Source organism: Dicentrarchus labrax, unplaced genomic scaffold (genome assembly GCF_905237075.1).
Source record: "Dicentrarchus labrax unplaced genomic scaffold, dlabrax2021, whole genome shotgun sequence".
NCBI classification, from domain to species: Eukaryota; Metazoa; Chordata; class Actinopteri; family Moronidae; genus Dicentrarchus; species Dicentrarchus labrax.
Window position 1 is genome coordinate 2,050,124 of NW_026136722.1, and position 19,001 is coordinate 2,069,124.

Consider the following 19,001-nt stretch of genomic DNA (forward strand, 5'->3'; position numbering starts at 1 on the left):
CTCACAATGTTCCGTATGTGACTTGTTGCCATAGTAATGGCAACGTGACTTATGGTCATATAACATACTTATTTTAAACCAAATCATGATGTTTTCCTAAACCTAACCAAGTAGTTTTGTTGCTTAAATCCAACAAAACTGTGACCGATTCACAAATTCAACCACGTGTTAAAAAGGTGTCTCGTACAGACACTAAGGGGACGTTAGATAGCGACACTATTTGGGATGAGAACGTGTTGAAAATGATTAGTTCTCAATATCTGGAAATGCCCGCATCCAGGTGTTCTCACAGAGCTGACATCAGCATTAATTAGTAGTGTGAAGTTTAGTGTGTGTGTGTGTGCGTGTACAGCATGCGTGTTTGCACACCATCCTGCCCTGCAATAAAGAGATATCTCTTTCAATTTCTCTTCCTCTCCTTACCTAAACATGCAAATTCAGGTGAGTCAGTCAGGCGTTGGATGTATCACTTGTCTCTGCTGGCATGCCATCAGCTTTTACAGCACACAGAAACAAACTTTTAACAAACCAAGACTGTTAATTCACACATCAAAGCTACAAGTTCTTTTAATGTGAGAATAAACTATAAATCATCACAACTCAGCTGCAGATTTTCATGCAACTCGCACAACCTTACTTGTTTTTCAGGAGGAGCTTCTGTGCCTTGTGCTGAATATCGGATAACATCTGATAAAATCTGCTTTGGGCTCCTCTTGATTGTATTGTCTGACATGCATTATAACTCCTAACTACCTAACTGCAGAACTGCACCATGCTGTAAAACACTGAAGCTTCCCCAGAGGCAGCATGGGACTGTGCCTCACCTCCCTTTTTGGATGGAACTGAAGCGAGAAGAAACACAGTGAGATAAATCCGATGTTTAGTACATCTTCTCTTTTACTTGACAATGTCAAGTTGTAAGTATCTCAGCTGGCATGTGGAGCGGCCTTTCACAGCTCCAAAGGGTAGCCATCCATGATTCATAATCTATATTTTGTTTTAAAACATTTATTCCAGCCTAGTTTTCTCTGGGTGAAAATGTGAATACCTGCCTTCCAACCTCAAAACAAACTAAACACAAGAACTCACAGAGCCAAACAGTGATATGGGGATTCGCTGCAGTCAAATAAAGATGGTTTAGTAGTTAAGACACAGGCAAACATTCAGCAAGTGTACAGATTCCATGTCTGTCTCCATAACAAGATTACAGCTTTTCTCATTTGTAGCTTTGCGAAACAGTTGTTTTTTCTGTCTAACAATATTATGTGACCATCAGCCATGTCACTGATGTCAGTGATACCTTTATTTGTTCTCCACATTACCATTTTCCTTTAGATAAACTAACAGCGCCATCTTGTACACTGTTGTTATAATCCCCAGGACATCTGTATTTATCTTCAGAGTAACAAGCCTGTCCTGTGCGGTGTTTGTGCTCGTCTCTGCAGATAACATACGCTTTGTTTGGCCACAGTTGGTGTGACTTTGTCTTCCAGGCAAAAAAGCATTTTGAATGTAAATGGAATTTAGTGTAAACAAAGGATAAATCAATAACCTCGCGGCTTTAGTCTTTCAATGTACAGCACACAACGGAAGAATGCAAAATAACCAAAATGAAAGTCTGAGACATCAACAAAAAATAATATAACATTCCGCATCAACAGTTTCAGCATTCAGGCTTGAATCGTAAGCACTTTTTGAACGCACAGAAGAGGAAAAACTTGTCATATTATAATACAAACGTGTGACAAATGCACCCACTCAACTCATATAAACACAATATAAACAATTTAATTCATGTTCACCTGTCATGAGGTCAGCCATTTGAACATTTACTCATTTGTCCGCTCACAGAATGTAAAGTGGTGATAGAGAATAGTAAATCTCTGACACCATGTTGGAAGAGCCAGTCTGTGATCACACAAAATACAGTACAGTACAGACTGACACAAACATGTACTGATAGTACCTATTTTATACTATTTAACTCTACTACTGTGCATTTTGATGAATGAAGCCCACTCATACAGCATATTGGAAGCACAGATACCATATTACTGTAAGTCCCACATTTTAAATCATCCTGAACTCAAAGTAAAAACTGAGGTAATTCCCAGTGCTAAAATGTAAATAGGAAGTGGTTGAGAAGAAGAACCGTGTCTAGAAATGAGAATAAGAAAAAGAAAAAACACTTTACTCCAATCACACTTTGTTTGGTCAGTAATGAGCAACATGACGCACAGAAGTGCTTTCATATTCAAACTGCCATGTGGAAAACAAATCCTCCATCAGACGAATCAGGAGAAGGTCAACGCCACAAGTCATGGGTCAAGGTTCAGACATTCACTAAAACTGTCAGCAAGAAGTAACCTTAGGACGAAATGGTAGTGCAGAGGCAAATATTTGCCTTGTTAGCAGGACAGAGGCTGTGAAATGTGGCGTTTCCTTTACAGCACAAACACTGGGTCAAGATTTTATAAAGCTGTTTTCTTGGACTTTCAACCCTCTTCTTCAGCTTGATGTGCTACAGTAATGGTACCAGACTAGCCTGTGCTCTTACGTCCATGTACCGGAGAGCTGGTGCTGGTTCTCCTGCTCTGTACTGGCAGCTTATTCATCTTTTCCTTCAGGCCCTTAAGGCTGTATAGCCTGCTAAAAGAAACGGTAAAAGGAGCCCTTCCTTCTTCCTGGCAGCGCGCCTCCTGTGCTGATACCGTCTGGATCTGGGAGTGAGGATGGAGCTGTGACTGTACGTTAGGGTGTGTGTGGAGAAATGAGGCCTGGGGTTTTGGGTAAGGATGTTGATTCGGCGACTGTCCAGCTCTGCCCTGCACTGCAAGAGACTGTCGAGAGAGGAGGCTCTGCTGACTGTGCAAGACTTCAGCCTGCTTCTGCCCAGCTGCGGACCCAACAGCACCTGCTACCGCTGGAGGAGGTGGTCTAGCTGTTGGTCTGCAAGGAGATGAGCCGTTGTCCAACACCAGGAAACTACTGTGGAGTGCCTTGTTTTCTGCCTTGTTCAGCTGACGGCTTACCCAGGGATGAGGCCCAAAATGCTGGCTGGCTGAGAGAGGACAAAGGGGTCTGGATGGTTGGTCTCGTGGAGGTCTAGGAGGAGTCTGCAAAAGCTAGAGAGAAGAGAAGAGAATGGAGATTATGTATAATTTATGTATGTATGAATGTATGTGAGTTATTAATACATTTAACTACACATTACTAACAGCAGACACCAACTTCTCATATTGTATTCTGTTAGTGTGCTGGAAACTTTCATGCAATGCAGTGTAGCACGTTACAAAGTGACGCCCAGTCACATAAAAGCTTTGTTGCAAATGGAAAAGAAATGTACTTTGGAGCAAACCTGTGAAATCTGCTTTATTGTCACTCTTGTTAATATTACATGACAGAACAGAGTTAAGACATGCCAACAACACCTCCCTGGCTTGAATAGATGCGTTAGATGAAAAGCGTAGACTCGGGTCAACGGTGAGTGAGTTAAACCACGGCAATAAATGTGAAACGATCAATAATTTACCGATTCATCAATATTGCAGCCGGGGTGAGCACACACGGCGCTTCATTAAAAGTGTGTCACTTTAATTCACACGCAGTCTCCTTGTTCAATAATGAACAAGTGTCGTATGTTTAAAACTTAGAGACGCTCTGCTGGTGCGTACTCAACAGTCACACACACACACACACACACACAAGAAATAGTAAGGATAGATATAGATACATAGACAACATGCCGTTTTAAAACAGCCGAGCTGACTAAGCACCGACCGAGCTGTGATAATGACTCACACCTCAACACCTAAGTGATACTTCATGATACTTCAGCAGCTACATTTTTGCACAAGCTCCTTTCATTACGTACCAATCTACTGCCTACTATGAACTTGATGGACATGATGAAACACTAACAATAAAATAAAACATGAGTAAAACTTATTTCATGTGAACTGGACATAGTTAATTTTATCAAACAATAGCTAATTAGAAAACAGCATATAGAGCTCCGTTTTCAGTCTTTGAGCTAAGCTAAGCATTAAATAGCAATACTTAAATAGTATTAATTAGTAAATGTATCAAACATGTATGGGTGGTATCAATTTTCTCATCTAACTCTCAGCAAGAAAGCAAAAAAGCGAATGTCAAACTTCCCTTTAAAGCTTAATTCCTAATTTAAAAACTAATATGTCATTATTATACAATTTGGTATGGTGGAGTTTGTGATCGGAACTGCATTTTCTGCTATTCAGAAATTTTAAAATAAGAAACAACTGACAAAAGACTTGTCAGAACTAATTTAATTAAATAATACATGGATCTTAATTTTTGCTGCCAACAAGATAAAATATCTTGGCAAATGTTATACCTGATGCTCTGTTATTTTCTTTGCAAAATGTTATGGGTGGCCGTTTTTAAAATGCTGAATGCTGGAACTCACTCACACCTATAGGAGGGATAAAATATTCATTGCCTTCAGTTACACTACTTTCACTACTACTGTTTTACAGCATGTTCCCTCAAGAAGTGAACTGTGATCACCTTTTATGCCACTGCATGTTGTTCATACCTTCTGTCCCTCAGTCTCTTTGGTTAACTGGGGCCTATCTCCCTCAGTAGAAACCGTCTTTGGTTTAAGGTCCCCTGTGGACAATCGCTTTGGCTCTGCTCCCTCACTGGTTAGCTCTCCTGGAGTCACTCCTCCGTCGACCAGTCTCTCTGCTGCTGATTGGTTAAGCACCCTCTTCCTCTTGGGGTCTTGTGGTTGGGCCTCCTTGCTCGTTTCTACTGTCTCTGTCAAATCTTTACTTTGGTTAAAATGGTCTGCTGTTCTTTTTGCTTCCTCGCTGGCTTTCCTCTGTGTCCCCCGCAAATCTCCCTCTGTACTCCTCTCTGCCACACTCACTTTCCTCTCCTTTTCATCCACTTCTCTCCCATTTTCTTCATTTACGGTTTCTTCCTCCCCCCTTTTCAGTTTCTTCTCAATTAAAGAAGACGAAGAAGAGTCGCTAGGAGGCCCAGACAAACTCTGTGTTTCACTGCTAGAGGTATTCTGGTCTGTAGTGCCTAGTGTGTTATAATTTATGTATGCAGGACTAGTGGCAACGCTTGTAGCATTAGGAGTGTTTGTGTGTGTGAAGCTAACATGATCCTCTGTCGTCCCATGGTTGCTGTAGGCTGCTCGGTCAAACACAGGCTCGTGGAGAGGAGAGTCTCTGCATTCGTAATACTCCTCTGAGGTTGTGGAGAGAGCGGAGTCCGTTCTTGGTGAGACATACCCGTCGGGCGTGGGTGTCCGAAAGTCTGGAGTGTATGACCGTGGATCCGGTGTGTGCGTTTGTGAGTCTGGGGTGGGCATGCATGGAATAAATCCGTGTGGAGTTGGTGCGCATGCGAGAGCTGCGAGTAACCGCGATTCCGTCTCAGGCGTTGCCGAACGCAGGTCTGGCACGTGAGTGTCGGAGATATGTAAATGCAGGGGTTTTTCAGGTGTGTGTGTGTTTCCCCGTGCTTTAGGGATAAGTTCCTGAAGGGTGCTGTGTGTGTTATGTTTTGTAATATTTGGCATAGTGTCTGTGCAGTGTTCTGGTGTGAAACTCGGATAACCTTGCTGGCCAAGTGTGTCTACAACAGATGTGTGTGTGCTATCACCAGCACTGTCTTTAGACATGTGTGGGTTGTGTGTGGCAGAAACAGTGTGTGTTGGAACTTTTAAAGACTCCACAGCGTTTAATGCACCTATATTATGTGGAGAGGATTCACAATATGATATTCTCTGAAGTTCATGTGGGGTTGCGCGGTATGTTTTGCCTTGTGTTACATTCTTCCTGTTTTCATTTGGCACTTCAGGAAACTCGCAGTCTGCCGGGGCTCTTTCTGGGGCCTTGGTCCCTGCCTGTACTACGGCTACACAGTCTATCTGTGGGGTTAATTTGCAGTCTAACGATGTAAACGTCTTGGGCTCAACATCTTTCTGAATTATTTCTTGAATGTTCACACTCTCTGCCTTTGGTGCATCGGTAATCAAAACATCTGACTGGGCTTCTAGGTTGCTTCCAGTGACCAGCTGCATTCCTGCCTTGTCATCATGTAGTCCGACTGCTACCTCATTCTTTGTCTCTTGGGAAGTCCCACTCTGTTTTTGCCGCGGAGCTTCTCCAATATTCCCTGTGTTCTCTGCATCTTTTTGTGCTCCTGTTTTGCTCCCACTGTTGTTCTGCAGTTCTGGGACAGTCTCAGGTTTTTTTTCCGGCGACGTCTGGGCCACGGTTGCAACAGCAGGTACACTAGGGACCACTAGCGCGTCTGTGCTGGTCTCAGGCCTCCTGGCGACACTGAACTCCGGCAGCTTCTGGCCAACGCTGGTGACGCCGTCTTTGATAATCAGCTGGATAGTACGAGGTTTTGGGATGGGAGGAGCTGAGGTCAAGGATGAGGATTTGGAGGAAGAAGGGAGGGGAGGATTGGGAGCTGTAGAAGAAGAGGTAACAGGAGGAAAGGAAGAAGAAGAGCTGATGGAGGACAAAGAAGAACTGGCACTGGTAGTTGTGCTTGTAGTAATGGAGATCTGGTGATTTTCAGAAAGGGAGGTGAAACTGACGGGCTGAGAGCTCATGGCAGAGGTAGAGGAGGGTGACCCATGTGTATTGACAGTGGGAGTCTGGATGTTAGGGGTGATTTCAGAAGAGTTTTGTGGCTGTGTGTGAGCATCCTGTGTGTGTGAATCTGTATGTGGCAGCACCGTCTTTGTTTGCGTGTGTCCTCCTGTGTTTGAGTCAGTTGGACCACGCGGGTCCGAGGTTTGCGTGCTGTTCGACTCCAGGATGTGCGCCTTGTACCCAACAGCACATTGTGTGTTCAAACTAGTTTCTGCTTCTTTAGTTTTTGATCCAGGGAGGGAGTCGGGCTTAGGATTGTTTGTGGTGACACCTTGGGTGCTGTGTGAAGGGGTGCTTGTGTTAGGAGTTGATACTTTGCTACTGGATCTGGGAGGTGCATGTGCATTGAGGTGAGGTGTGGTGTTGTGGCTTGTCTCTTGGTTGGAGGGTGTATTTGATTGTAATTTATCCTTGGTGTTGAGAGTCTCAGTGATGTCTTTTTCAGATTCACACTCTGGTGCAGGTGAATTCTGCTTGGGTGCCTCTGCGTTACTTTTGATCTCATCAGGCTGTGCATTGAGTTGTGTCGGCTGAGCTCTGTCTACCACCGACTCTTCAGCCTCAGTTTTATCTTGTGCTGGTTTGAGTTTACTCATCTGCATCTGCTGCCTGGGCTTGGCCACCTCTGGCAGGGTTTCCTTAGGTCTATTGAATGGACTGCTAAACCTGATCGCTTGGCTGGTTCCAAACATCTCAGATCTCTGTAGATGGACCTGATTTGGTTTGTTGGAATCTCGAATGTTAATGAACCCAATGACATCACTGGAGGGGTCCGGCTCGGGCCAGGTGGGCAGGTATGACATCAAGCATGCTTTCTCTAGATCGATGAGTCCGGGGTGGATGGGAGGAGCCTCCTGTATGGCTTCTTTACTAGCCCTCCTCCGCCTCCCCTTCTTGGTATCTGGGACCTCTGGAGTTTTGCAGTTCTTTTGACTTTTGGTCTTGTTGGCATTGCTGTTTTCAGCAGAAGGGGCGGGGCTGGGGCTGGGGTTGCCTAAAGCCAGGGCGTATTTTGGATTGTACAGTTTCCTAGCAATAGCAGCAGAAGGCGGGGCCACTGCGGCAGGTTGTGGGAGGGGCTCCGGTTCAGGTTCAGGTTCCGTGGCGACCTGCCGGATGTCAACCGAGCTGGAGGTCCCGTAGAGGGTGCGAAACAGTCTGTCAAAGCCATCCACCGCCTGGCCTGTAACCACGGTGACGAGATTTCTCTCCAGCCGCGATGACGTCCAAGTGAAACTAGAGGAACCCACAGCAAAAACAAAGTTAGACTACTTTGGAGTACATGAAGACATTACAAGACAAACACCTCTTCACTGAAAATACGAGCAAAGTAAACAGCAATAAATGAACCAGGCAGACAACTGGGCAAACTATGTATAAAAAGGCTCCACAGCTCATCTGAAGTACAAAGCCACAAGTAAATGTATCATTATAGGGTACCTTAGAAACTGCACTGTACATGTGTTTATTTCTCTTTACATTGACACGTTTACAACCTGTTTGTCTAGAATGTAGAGAATGCTACTGAACATTAATAGACGCAGTGCATTCTTTATTCATATCTCTCCATGCTACACTCAGAGAAATAAAAACAGGTGGAGCACACAGAGATAATCTCTGTCTTTCAGTCTTTATCTCCTTCTCAAACTCTCACCGCCAAACACTCACACACACATATATAAAGTGCACTGACCTGTAAGACCCAGAAACAGCTTTGTCTCCATCAATGAACATGAATCTGTGTCCCATTCGCCCTCTGACCTTGGTGGAGGAACGGGTGTGAAACTCTACTCCTTCTATGCAGCGTACACGAAGGTGCTGTAACACACAAAGAGTACACAGCATACGGTTACCATATCTTCTCCAGATTCAGAGCTAACTTTATAATCTGTGACCTGAGTGATATGAGACTGCAAAACAATGACAGCAATTACTTCATCTTGTACTTTCATACTATATTTTAAGTCAAGAAGAAAAAGAGAAAATTAACTGAAAACTATGGTTCATAACATCTAATGTCAAAAATACAAAGATCAAAAGTTATTTTTATGATTTTATGAGACGACCTTATCTTCCTTTTTGAATATTTATTGGCTGATTGATGGTCAGGGTTTGTGTAAATAAAAAAGGCAGGGACCCAGACCTGTGTACAGTCTTACCAGCACCATCCTCTAACTCCTGTTATGTGATTAAATTCTTAAAGCATTCTTACAATAACTGTACAGTCTGTATAGTTAAGGTAGGGTACATGCACCTTAAGTCAAATTTATTGAACTATGATGACGTTCATGTGCACATCTTACCGCATAAAACACAACTAAACCAACTGTAGTCTTTAAGTAACCCACAACTGCTTATTTGACCTATGAGTACTTTTTAATAGAACCCCTATAACCATACATAGACAGGAGCAGTAATGTACCACTTGCCACCCTTAATCTAAGCAAATTGCTCCACTTTTTCAAAATGCTGGGCACTTACACATACTACATCCAGTTTGAGTACTTAAACCTTGCACAACCAACATCATGTTAATTGCCATGGATTCTTATTTAATCTCTGTCTTGCCTTCACTTGATCTGTGAAGTGTTGCTGATGCCGTGGATCGCAAATTATCTTGACCAACTTTGTTAGTCTTTGTTGGAACTTGATTGTTTTGCTCATCTGTTTGTATGTGTACTGTATAAATACTGCTGTATTAGAATTCCCTGAGATTAAAACCTGGTGTCCCGCAGCTGTCAGTGCCCTGTCCACTTAAGATGTTTGGAGTTTGGTCCAGCCAGAAAAGGTTGCTTTTTGAAAATCTTTGATAAAAGATAAGATAAAGATAAATAAAATAAACCTTGATGGCAACACAATCACACAGTTAAGAATTTAGTGTGTATGACAGCCACTTTGACAGGCCTATAGGCGTGACTGTGTGGTGTATTGTGTGCAGTAATATATATTCAGTGAGTGGCAGTGTTAAGATATAACTAACATTCATGATAATACATGGGTGGTACACTATTATGGCATTGTAGTCATAAAAGACTGAAATGTTTCAGATAAGATATTGCACATGAAAGGAACCTTGAGCTTAAGACTTCCTCTATCAAGTCTTTCTCTCAGTCTGACCTTTTCTTTAGGATTGACATGCATACCAATATCTGTACTTAATGAATCTCAAAAATGCAAGGTGGTTTGTGTAGCTAATAAATCAGTGGTATATAGCAGCCCTGTCAGGTCTAAAAAAATAGGCCTTAAATACGGGGTTACTGTTTCTTTGTTAGAAAAAAACAAAATTACTGTTTGGTCGTAGTTATCCACTGCTATCAAGGCAGTTCCTGGTCCCGTTGGTGATTAACTGAAAAACTTTGACATAACACACCCTTATTTTTTACTGTCTTTAAGTTGATCTCATTTGGGCAGGGGGCCTTTAGGTCTTCTGAAAGATACAACTCTGCGAGACACATCTGTCAGAGGGGCAAGGTCCTGATTTGTGATATAGCCAAACAATTATATAACCAGCTGTCCCGATGCAGCCGATTATTCCTGACGTGGCTTGCTTCACAGTAGAAACACCCTCCCTGCTGTGGTTCCACCCTTAACTTTCTCTGTTCCTCAGTGCATTCCTTTGGTTAACTGATTAGATAAAAAACGCTTTTCTCTGTGTGTGTATTCATCTCTGAACCATGGATGAGTGCTTAAGCTGTCCTAGAAACAATTTTATGAGAAAATACCTCCGAACAGGCTTTAATTTAAGTGTACTGTAGCTTCTACAGAGAATAACATCCCATGAATCACTCAGATACTGTGGATTTTTAATACTATTTGCTTTACAAAAGTACTCCACATAGGACAGGGTGAAGGCTCACTGTTTACAGAGTAACTAGTCCAAAAACCAACTCAGACAACTCAAGAGTAAGAAGAATCTGGCACTTCTTTGCAAACATACTCATCTGCTCCTCCTCCCATCTTGTCTATCCACTCCTCCACCTACCTACTCCCTCTTGTCACTTACAGTTACAAGCTCAAGATGTCACACCTGTTATCTACTCTTCCTACCTATCATTCTCTCCTTCAGTGGCCCTGGCTCGGCTTCCTGGCAGACTTTGAGATTTTTGCGTTGGCTGCTTGTCACTATTTCTGGTCATAACTGCAACTTTTAAAGCTGTACCCAAATGTTCTGGGATGGCACATAGTAACCACAGTGATTGAAAGATACAGGACCATTATAACATAAATGGCTGTACAGTTTTCTTTGGCAGAATTGTCTATATGTTATATGAGGAGAGTTTGGGTTAAAATAATGACTGTGATTTATTAACACATATTCATTCAGACTAATTTAAATGTAGGGCAACTTAAGGCTAAGTGTGCAGTGTGCAGCTGCATTACTCTAGGCAGGTTTGCACTCTGTACTTGGATTTGGAGTCAAAAACCATGACAGAGATATCCCTAGGAATGTAAATAAAAACGACAAAAGGTCAGATATTTAAAAGAGCAGGCAGTTACCATGAGAATAAAACAGGTAGAAAACAGCTATCCAGTCGAGGTGTAATCCCCGTCTGTGATTTCTCATGTGTAACTGTCATATGTTCATGTTTATAGAGCACAAACTGCCACATTGGAAATGTTTTGTTGTTTTGCTTATAATCCAGATACAGATGGCACTGGAAGTCTGTCAGGCTGTCACTGCCTTTGTGTTTCATTTTAGTTCTTCCAAGACTTAAACTGGCAGAGGGGGTGTGGTGTGTGAGTGTGTGTGTGCGCTCAATGATCTGTTTGTGTGTGTCTGTCAATATGTCTGTCCACACACCTACTCTATGTGTTTGTGTTTCTATTTAAGTCTCTAAACCGTTGTATACCTCACCAGTAAACATCACTTTGAACATAATTAGTTAAGCACATTCCACATTTGTGGAAATTATCCAACACTGCATCTATTATATGTATAGTTTCTAAATTACCTCCCTAGAGGAGGGAGGAACAACATGGCAGCAGTAAAGCAAGTCTGACTTCCACCCAGCATAAACTGCAATGTTAGTTGCTATTAAAGTCCAATCATCTACTGTTGAGACCTGAGATATTCGCATTGGCAGACTTGAGTGAAAACAATCATGGTTTGGTGGCTTGCCAGCTTGATCAAAAGATTTATGTCTCAAGAATACAGTGCACTGACAATACAGTAGTACTTTGCCTGTTGCTCACTTTTACGTGTCCCATCATGACCAAAATATGTTTTATAACCTGTGCTTTTCATGGTAACCAGCCAATCAGCCTATGGAGACAAAGCAAGGTAAAAGATTCCTCTATGATACAGTGCCAACTGGAAGAGTCCGCTGGTTATATGTGTGAGAGCGAGACAAAGAGAAAGCTAGAGATGGCATGTGCTTTCACTTATCCATGCATAACAAAAATCTCTTGACTTCAATTGTCTTTGTCTCAACAGCTCATTTGTACTCATTTGTACATGTGTCAATTTCAGAGTATTTTGTTCTTACACAACTGATGATGAACTTTCACTTTTTGTTAGCTTAATATTGTCGTTATGATTCTTATCATATTATTATCACCTATTTTTGCATTGGTGGAGCCTACAAATAGAGATATTGGTTGTCCAACAGTGTGGTCTAGAGCAAAATATCGGTACAGAGTGCCATGAAATTTAGGTACGCTCCCCAGAGGATGATGGTTTATGTTTTGCTCAGTACAACTAAGCCTTACGTTTTGATGTCAAACGTCAGACCACTATGACAAATGATATTTGCTCACCTTGAGGTGTCCTGCATGCATGTTGGCCCTCCGACACATGGACAGGAAATGAGGTAGCGATGTATGTTCCAACAGGATGTAGACAGAAACCTTCCTCTTGAAACCAGCATCTAGCAAATCTCTAAAGATGTCGACATCGGTGAAGACATCCATCACCACTGCTATTACCTGCAGACAAACACACACAACCTAAATCACACACAGGAAAAACTCTCGTACAAACACATGCATAGTTTACGCATGCTAATAAATACACTTGAGCTGCAACAATTAGTCAATTAATCAATTAGTTGTCAACTATTACATTAATTGCCAACTATTTTGGTAATGGATTAATTGTTCTGAGTCCAAATGTGAATATTTTATGGTTTATCTAGTCCTCTATGACAGTAAACTATATATCTTTGGATCACCTTGGCCTTTGTGTCACATACAGTGACACTTGAAGGCACCTACATTACTTTTCTGCCAAAACAAATAAGATTCAAGTTGATTTCAAAGGTTTGAGTCAAATATGATCACACAAGTCATTAAGGAAAGCTCAGCATGTTCTCCCGTATCTATATGACACATGCACCTTTATCACATGTTTCAAGCTCTTCAGAAAAATGCCCATGGGACGTTTTAGTCAAATAGGACAGTCCACTGCAAACAGCTGCTAAGAAATAAAACATAAATGTGTGGCTTCAGATAAGTCATATGCAGCATGAACAGATAACACCGTGGCTTTAATGCACATACTCATGCAAATGTGCTTTCAACTTGCTGGCACAGTTACAGTGTGCAGCACTTCTTTTCCCTGATGAAACACCTTTAATCAAGTTGCACTTTACTCTTGACTGTCTCTTTTGGTCAGCAGCTGTACTCTGACCTCATAGGGACTGAGAGCCACATGGCTGCTCACTGTAACAGTATGTCAACATTAGCCTACAGTTAATCTTTTGAAGGAGTACAGCAGGTCAGAGAAATAAGGGGCTGATAAATCGAGAAGCTTGTAAGATTTCAAACAGAGATGTATCTTTTATTAACAAGTATAAGGCAAAACACCCTCAACTGCTCACTTTATGTTTAATTGGAGGATATTTTATGGCTTTATATGCTTTATATGGCCTTATAAAGTGAACTTTATGTCTTAAACAGACTGAACACTTAAAAAAACATTAACACTTTAGTTTATAAATAGGTCCATTAGCGGCCCAACTTACCCTTTGCGCCTGCGCAATCATTTTTCGGACAATCTCTTTGATGTGCGTTTGACCATCCAGCGGGGGCTGCGAGTACATGGTAGTGCGGGTCACCCCCCGGTAAGCATCGCAGTCCGGCCAGCCCAGGTCCATGTGTGGGATGGACGTGTCCGACAGCTCGGGCCAGTAGGTAAGGGACAGCGGGGGCTCGTCGACCTCGGCATTCTCCGGGTAGAGCTCCGTTCCCGGGTCATAGGGCTCCACGGCGCCGGCGAGAGTTTCCAGCTCCAGGTCCGACAGGAAACCCCGCAGGCCGCGAGTCTCCAAGTACTTAAAAAACGCCTCGCGACCATCCTGGAGGAGAGCCTCCAGCGCGAGCCGCTGGTCTTCGCAGTACAGGAACTCCGGCTTGGACTCGTGCGTCCGCGGGTTCACGTGGTTGTCGTCCAGGCACTGTAGCTGAGACAGAGCCATGTCCGGAGCGCGAGACACCTCACCAGAAACTTTAAAAATAGAAAAGTTTCACGAGACAGTTGCTAAACCTCTCCAGACTTTGAGTAAAGAAAGCCGCTTAAGCGCGTTTTAATTCCTCCTTTGTGGTTTAAACAACTGAGCAGTTTGGCTCCGGACTTGTTACACATTACTTCATGTAGTCCCCTTCTTGGATCGGCCTTGTAATTCCTTTGAGCGGCCATAGTGCGCTAACACTCAGCCACTGTCATCATCCCCGTTACCGAATGAAGGGCTTGACCGGCCGCAGAGAGAGCGAGAGAGTGACTGAGTGACACCGCGGCAGAGGGAACCGCCCGACAGGTGTGACCCTGACAGGCACCCACCCACACACATAAACATGCACACCTTTATCACGTGACCTGTAGGGCTTTTAAACTGTGTGTGTGTGTGTGTGTGTGTGTGTGGACTGAGAAATGGATACCCGTGTTTTGAGTTTGACAAAAGAGGTGATTAAGGAGACCATCCCTCCACTTTCAAAGCCGCAGTAAACCATTAGCGTGCCAGTTCCCCATACAGATGAGGCATCACCTGAAAACCATCAGCAGATTACACACAACTGTGCGGTGCTGTTTTACCTGTTCGGTCATGTTTTGTAACGTTGCTGCCAGGATGGGAGAGCCCCAAACCGTGGTTTGTTTGTTTTTTTTGAGAAGCTCAAAATCAAGCACATAACTACTTTATAGAAAGGGAAAAAACAAGATGGAGGGATTAGGATGGGATTAATGGGATCTAAAAAACATTAACTGGGAGAAAAAGACCATAATACACTTTATAAACTATGCAAGGCATCACCACTGACCGTTGAACTCTAGCATTAGTTTGATCTCTTGTTGCAACCGGGAAACACTCACCGTGTCCCAGATTAGGCAAGAGCTTCTGCTAAATTCTTGATAATAAGAAGGCAATTAGAGTTTAATTTACGCAACGCAGCGCAAAGCGAAACACTGAAACAAGCCCTTACAAGGGCAGCAGTCAACAAGTCAAACACAAAGCCTGAAGGTTATAGAAACACATCTTAATATCTTCCCTGGAACTTTAAATTACTAAAACCACGGCACCTCTACTTGATTATCAATCACATGATGGAGCCCGGTTTGATCTTTGCAGCAGTGAGTGGTGTGATTACATGTCATTACTCTATAAAACAGCGGGAGGTGAAGAGGCTACAGCAGAGGCTGATGGGTGACATACTGTTACATAACTGTCGCGTACACACACACACACACATTATTCACTAACTGATCGATTACACAGAAGTGTTTGAGAGCACAATAATGGGATAAAAGTTTGCAGTGTCATGTTTCCAGTAAAGGGACGGGATGGGCTATCCCAGTTACAATCGAATAATTAAAATGTAAATCTCTATTTTGTGTGGAGGAACATCAAAGGACTTATCGCCTCTTATTCAGGTTGGCAAGAGGAACTCAGTAGAATTTACCATAACAGGTGTGGACTGGCTGACTTTAAAGATTCTCTGCAAAGGTTAGAAGAGTGTGTTCACGCTGACAGCGGCTCTGCATCAGAAATACACTCTCCTCCTTTCTATGGGACACTGCTTTGGCACAGCGGGGGTCCTGGCGCCTTTAGATATTTCCAACGCTCTGTCTGTCTGTCTGTCTGTCTGCTGATCATAGCAAATTACGGGTAAATCACTAGCTGACGCATCTACTGCCCATCTCATCCTCTGATTTATTGGCAGTAATTATCTGATAAACTATTTCTTGTTTCCAGGGTGTTTTACTGGATTGATTGTGGTGATTTCTCCCTTCACCGCAAGGGCCTAAAGAGCCAGAGGCTGTCAGTCAGTCAAACTGGTTCAACTGTTTTGTTGTATTTGTTTCTAATGCCTGCATGAGTACCATTGATGTCACAGCTCACACAACTCCCCCCCCCCCGCGCCGCTCACTCTTTTACCGTCACTCTCGTTCATAGTTGCTTCCTCACCCCGCCTGTCCATCTTTCATCAGCACTCCCTCTCTGTTTTTCTTTCTCACTGTTCCCCATTTTTCAAATTGTTTTTGTTCTCTCTCTCCTGTCTTGTTTTTTTGCTGCTATCTCATAACTCCACTTCACTTTCCTCCTGTTTGTCTCCGTCTCACTTTCTTCCTCTGTTATTTTTTTTTTTTTTTTATTTCGTCTTTGTGACAGCGCATCTGTGACATTTCGTTTTCTCATGTCGTCCCAGCTCTAGTGTATGACACAAATACGTCATAATAAATATGTTGGCCTGTGTCACACAGACACGGCTCTTTATCTGCTGCACACACACACTTCAAAGTGACTCAGCAGTATTAAAAAAGAATAGTAGAAGAAAACAGCAGTGCTATTTCTGGTACACCTTTAACTCCTCTCTTCTTCTCCCCTGCTGGATGCCAGTGGTTTATTGACTAACTGTCATTTGCGGGCCAGAGGTGAGTCTCTTCAGGAGGGATGAAATAAGTGGTTTGTTAAAAGAATAAGACGAGACAAAAGAGAAAACAGAAGTGCTTTGGTCCAGGGGATATGACCCCGTTTTCAGTTTAATTTCAAGCAGCATCCTGGTGAGAGAGGACGTGCTACATTCCCCACATAGCACCGGGCAACTGTCCTCCATAATGACATATATATATATATATATATATATATATATATAGTGTATAGTATAGTATAGTTAATTACAATATTATTAGAGAAATATTGAATGTAATATTCATAGGTGCATTTTCATTCATTCATTTCATTTCTGTTTTATCCAAAATGCAAAAACTATTATTGAAAATGGTAGTAGTTGAATTGACAATAGTTTTCAAGGATTTTAGCACCTGTTTGCAGAATTTAATGAATTTAAAAAGTCCAGCGTGTAACATTTAGGAGGATCTATTGGCAGAAATGGAATATAATATTTATAGGTATGTTGTCTTTCTTGTATAATCAGGTTTTTGGTTGTGGGGCAATTTCATAGGATGTAATGTGACCTTACCTTAATGCACAAGTTGTATGGCATTCATTCTATGCCATTAACCGGCATAAATATCATGGCAAATGTCATGAAATTGCAATTTACACATGAATTTAAGTGCCTGTTTATGCCTGCAGTGTATTTCTGTGACAAAATGAACAAAAATGTATTGCATTGCAGAAAATGTATCAACTTTACGTAAGAAATTAGGTTGAAACTAAAATATGATGGATACATTGTATAGTTGGCAGCTCACACATAATAACAACCCACCTTTGTTTCAATGTCATTAAGATATTTATTTATTATTTATTTCTGCATTTGGTCTATTACCTTTCAGTATAACAGAAATGTTAATGTTTTTGAACAATAATATCCAAGCTTCAAGTTCAAAGAGGTAAATGTATCTCTTTATTTAAATGATTTGTCATTACAGGTTAAGGAAGACCGGTCCAACTTCTTACTTTTAATCACATGAAATGTGCTTTTCTTAATCTGTTGCAACAGAAACAAAACCTTTTTACAATGTTTAATCTTACTTATAATATATGTATTTTAAGATTACACACAAATAAGAATAAATACATAGAAACAAACAAATGATCCATAAGTTGAGTTGAGCGTATTACATTTTAAGCTGCGTATTTCAAAACAAAGCGTCGTCTGGGCAGCATTCATCTCATTGGTCACTTTAACATAGTAACCTCCTTTGTTGGTTTACAGAGCACACACGCCAACAAACACCCCCAAACAATACACACATGCATTCACTTTAGCGCACAATAAACATACAGATACATATGTTCAGTCCCACCTTTTACACACAAACCCCTCTACACACTCACACACACACACACACACACACACACACACACACACACACACACACACACACACGCCAGCCCAGTAAGAGAGGGAGGAATCTGCTGTGTCAGTGTCCTCAGAGTGCCTGGTCCCAAATATTCACACCACAATGACTCTCTGTGTCTCTCTGTCCAGCTTACTGGATCTCCTCATGGGAACAGCGGGAAAACACTGGAGCAAATCCTGATTCATCTGCAGCGGAGAAAACCTCTCCCTTCCTCCACAACCTCCCAGGGGCCACACACACACTGGGGTTTTTCTTGTCATAAGGTTAGTGTGAGTGTGTGTGTTGCATTTATTCAGCCTGCACCAGTGCTGATAAGCTGTAAATGATTATGTCTGCGAGTTTGTGTGTGTGTGTATGTATGTGAGTTCTCCACAGTGTCTAGGTCCATATCTTAATTTATTATTTTTACATGATTAAAGAGAAGTGGAGTTGTGGGATCAGGTGGAAGCAATTGATGAGCTTGTAGCAGCTGATTGGACGAGGATTGTGACTGACAGGTGGCATCATGTGGGAAGTGGGAGGAGTCAGTAACATAATGAGCAGTTCTGTTGCAGCTCTTCAGTTGTCTGCTCCAAACATGAATGGTCAAGTGCAGAGCAGAGGAGCAGCGTGAGGGGCGGGGTCAAGACAGCTCAATGATGAACCTGTGGGAATTGATGTGTACTTGACTGAGGTGTCAGGTCATTGGCAGTGGTAAATGGGCTGGACGTACTCCGGAGGGAAATAGCCCACGTGTCCATGGCAACGGCCCCTCCAGCGCAGCGAATCGGAGCAGTCAATGAGTTCGATGACATCACCGCGCAGGAAGCGTAGCTGGGAGGGGTGGTGTGGGGGTGAAGTCGAAGAGAGCGTGGGCATGATGGGGACGCTGGGGGGGGTAAGAAGAAAAAGAGGGAGAGGGGGATGGAAGAGGAGGAGCAAAAGAAGAGAGAGTTAATAAAAAGTTGGCTTCCATGCAGTCTATGTCTAAACAACAAAACTGAGCCAAACTCTTTCTTTACTTGAAGACAAACACCACTTACACTACTTCAGGGAACATACTTCTTTCCTTCACAATAAGATAACATGCTTCA

At 42.5% G+C, this 19,001-nt stretch overlaps 2 protein-coding genes across 3 annotated transcripts in view; both read right to left on the reverse strand.

The window, feature by feature from the left end:
• Nucleotides 1–1,104: 1,104 nt before the first annotated feature.
• LOC127356893 (protein FAM83G) lies at nucleotides 1,105–14,403 on the reverse strand. 2 transcript variants are annotated; one of them, XM_051388955.1, is made up of 5 exons: nucleotides 13,628–14,403; nucleotides 12,423–12,590; nucleotides 8,359–8,483; nucleotides 4,577–7,901; nucleotides 1,105–3,125 (listed from the first exon to the last, which is right to left on the reverse strand). In XM_051388955.1, exons 1-5 carry the CDS (start codon nucleotides 14,078–14,080, stop codon nucleotides 2,541–2,543), a joined length of 4,656 nt encoding a protein of 1,551 aa, XP_051244915.1. In that variant the 5' UTR covers nucleotides 14,081–14,403; the 3' UTR covers nucleotides 1,105–2,540. The 2 variants fall into 2 exon arrangements, with proteins under 2 accessions (XP_051244915.1, XP_051244916.1); XM_051388956.1 differs by having other exon boundaries at nucleotides 2,987–3,125; nucleotides 4,549–7,901.
• Nucleotides 14,404–17,445: 3,042 nt separating this feature from the next.
• grapa (GRB2 related adaptor protein a) overlaps nucleotides 17,446–19,001 on the reverse strand; it is a 31,646-nt gene continuing 30,090 nt past the window's right edge. Inside the window, 2 exon segments of the mRNA XM_051387343.1 lie at nucleotides 17,446–18,759; nucleotides 18,761–18,796. Coding sequence (XP_051243303.1) covers nucleotides 18,610–18,759; nucleotides 18,761–18,796 — 186 coding nt within the window. The 3' untranslated portion in view covers nucleotides 17,446–18,609.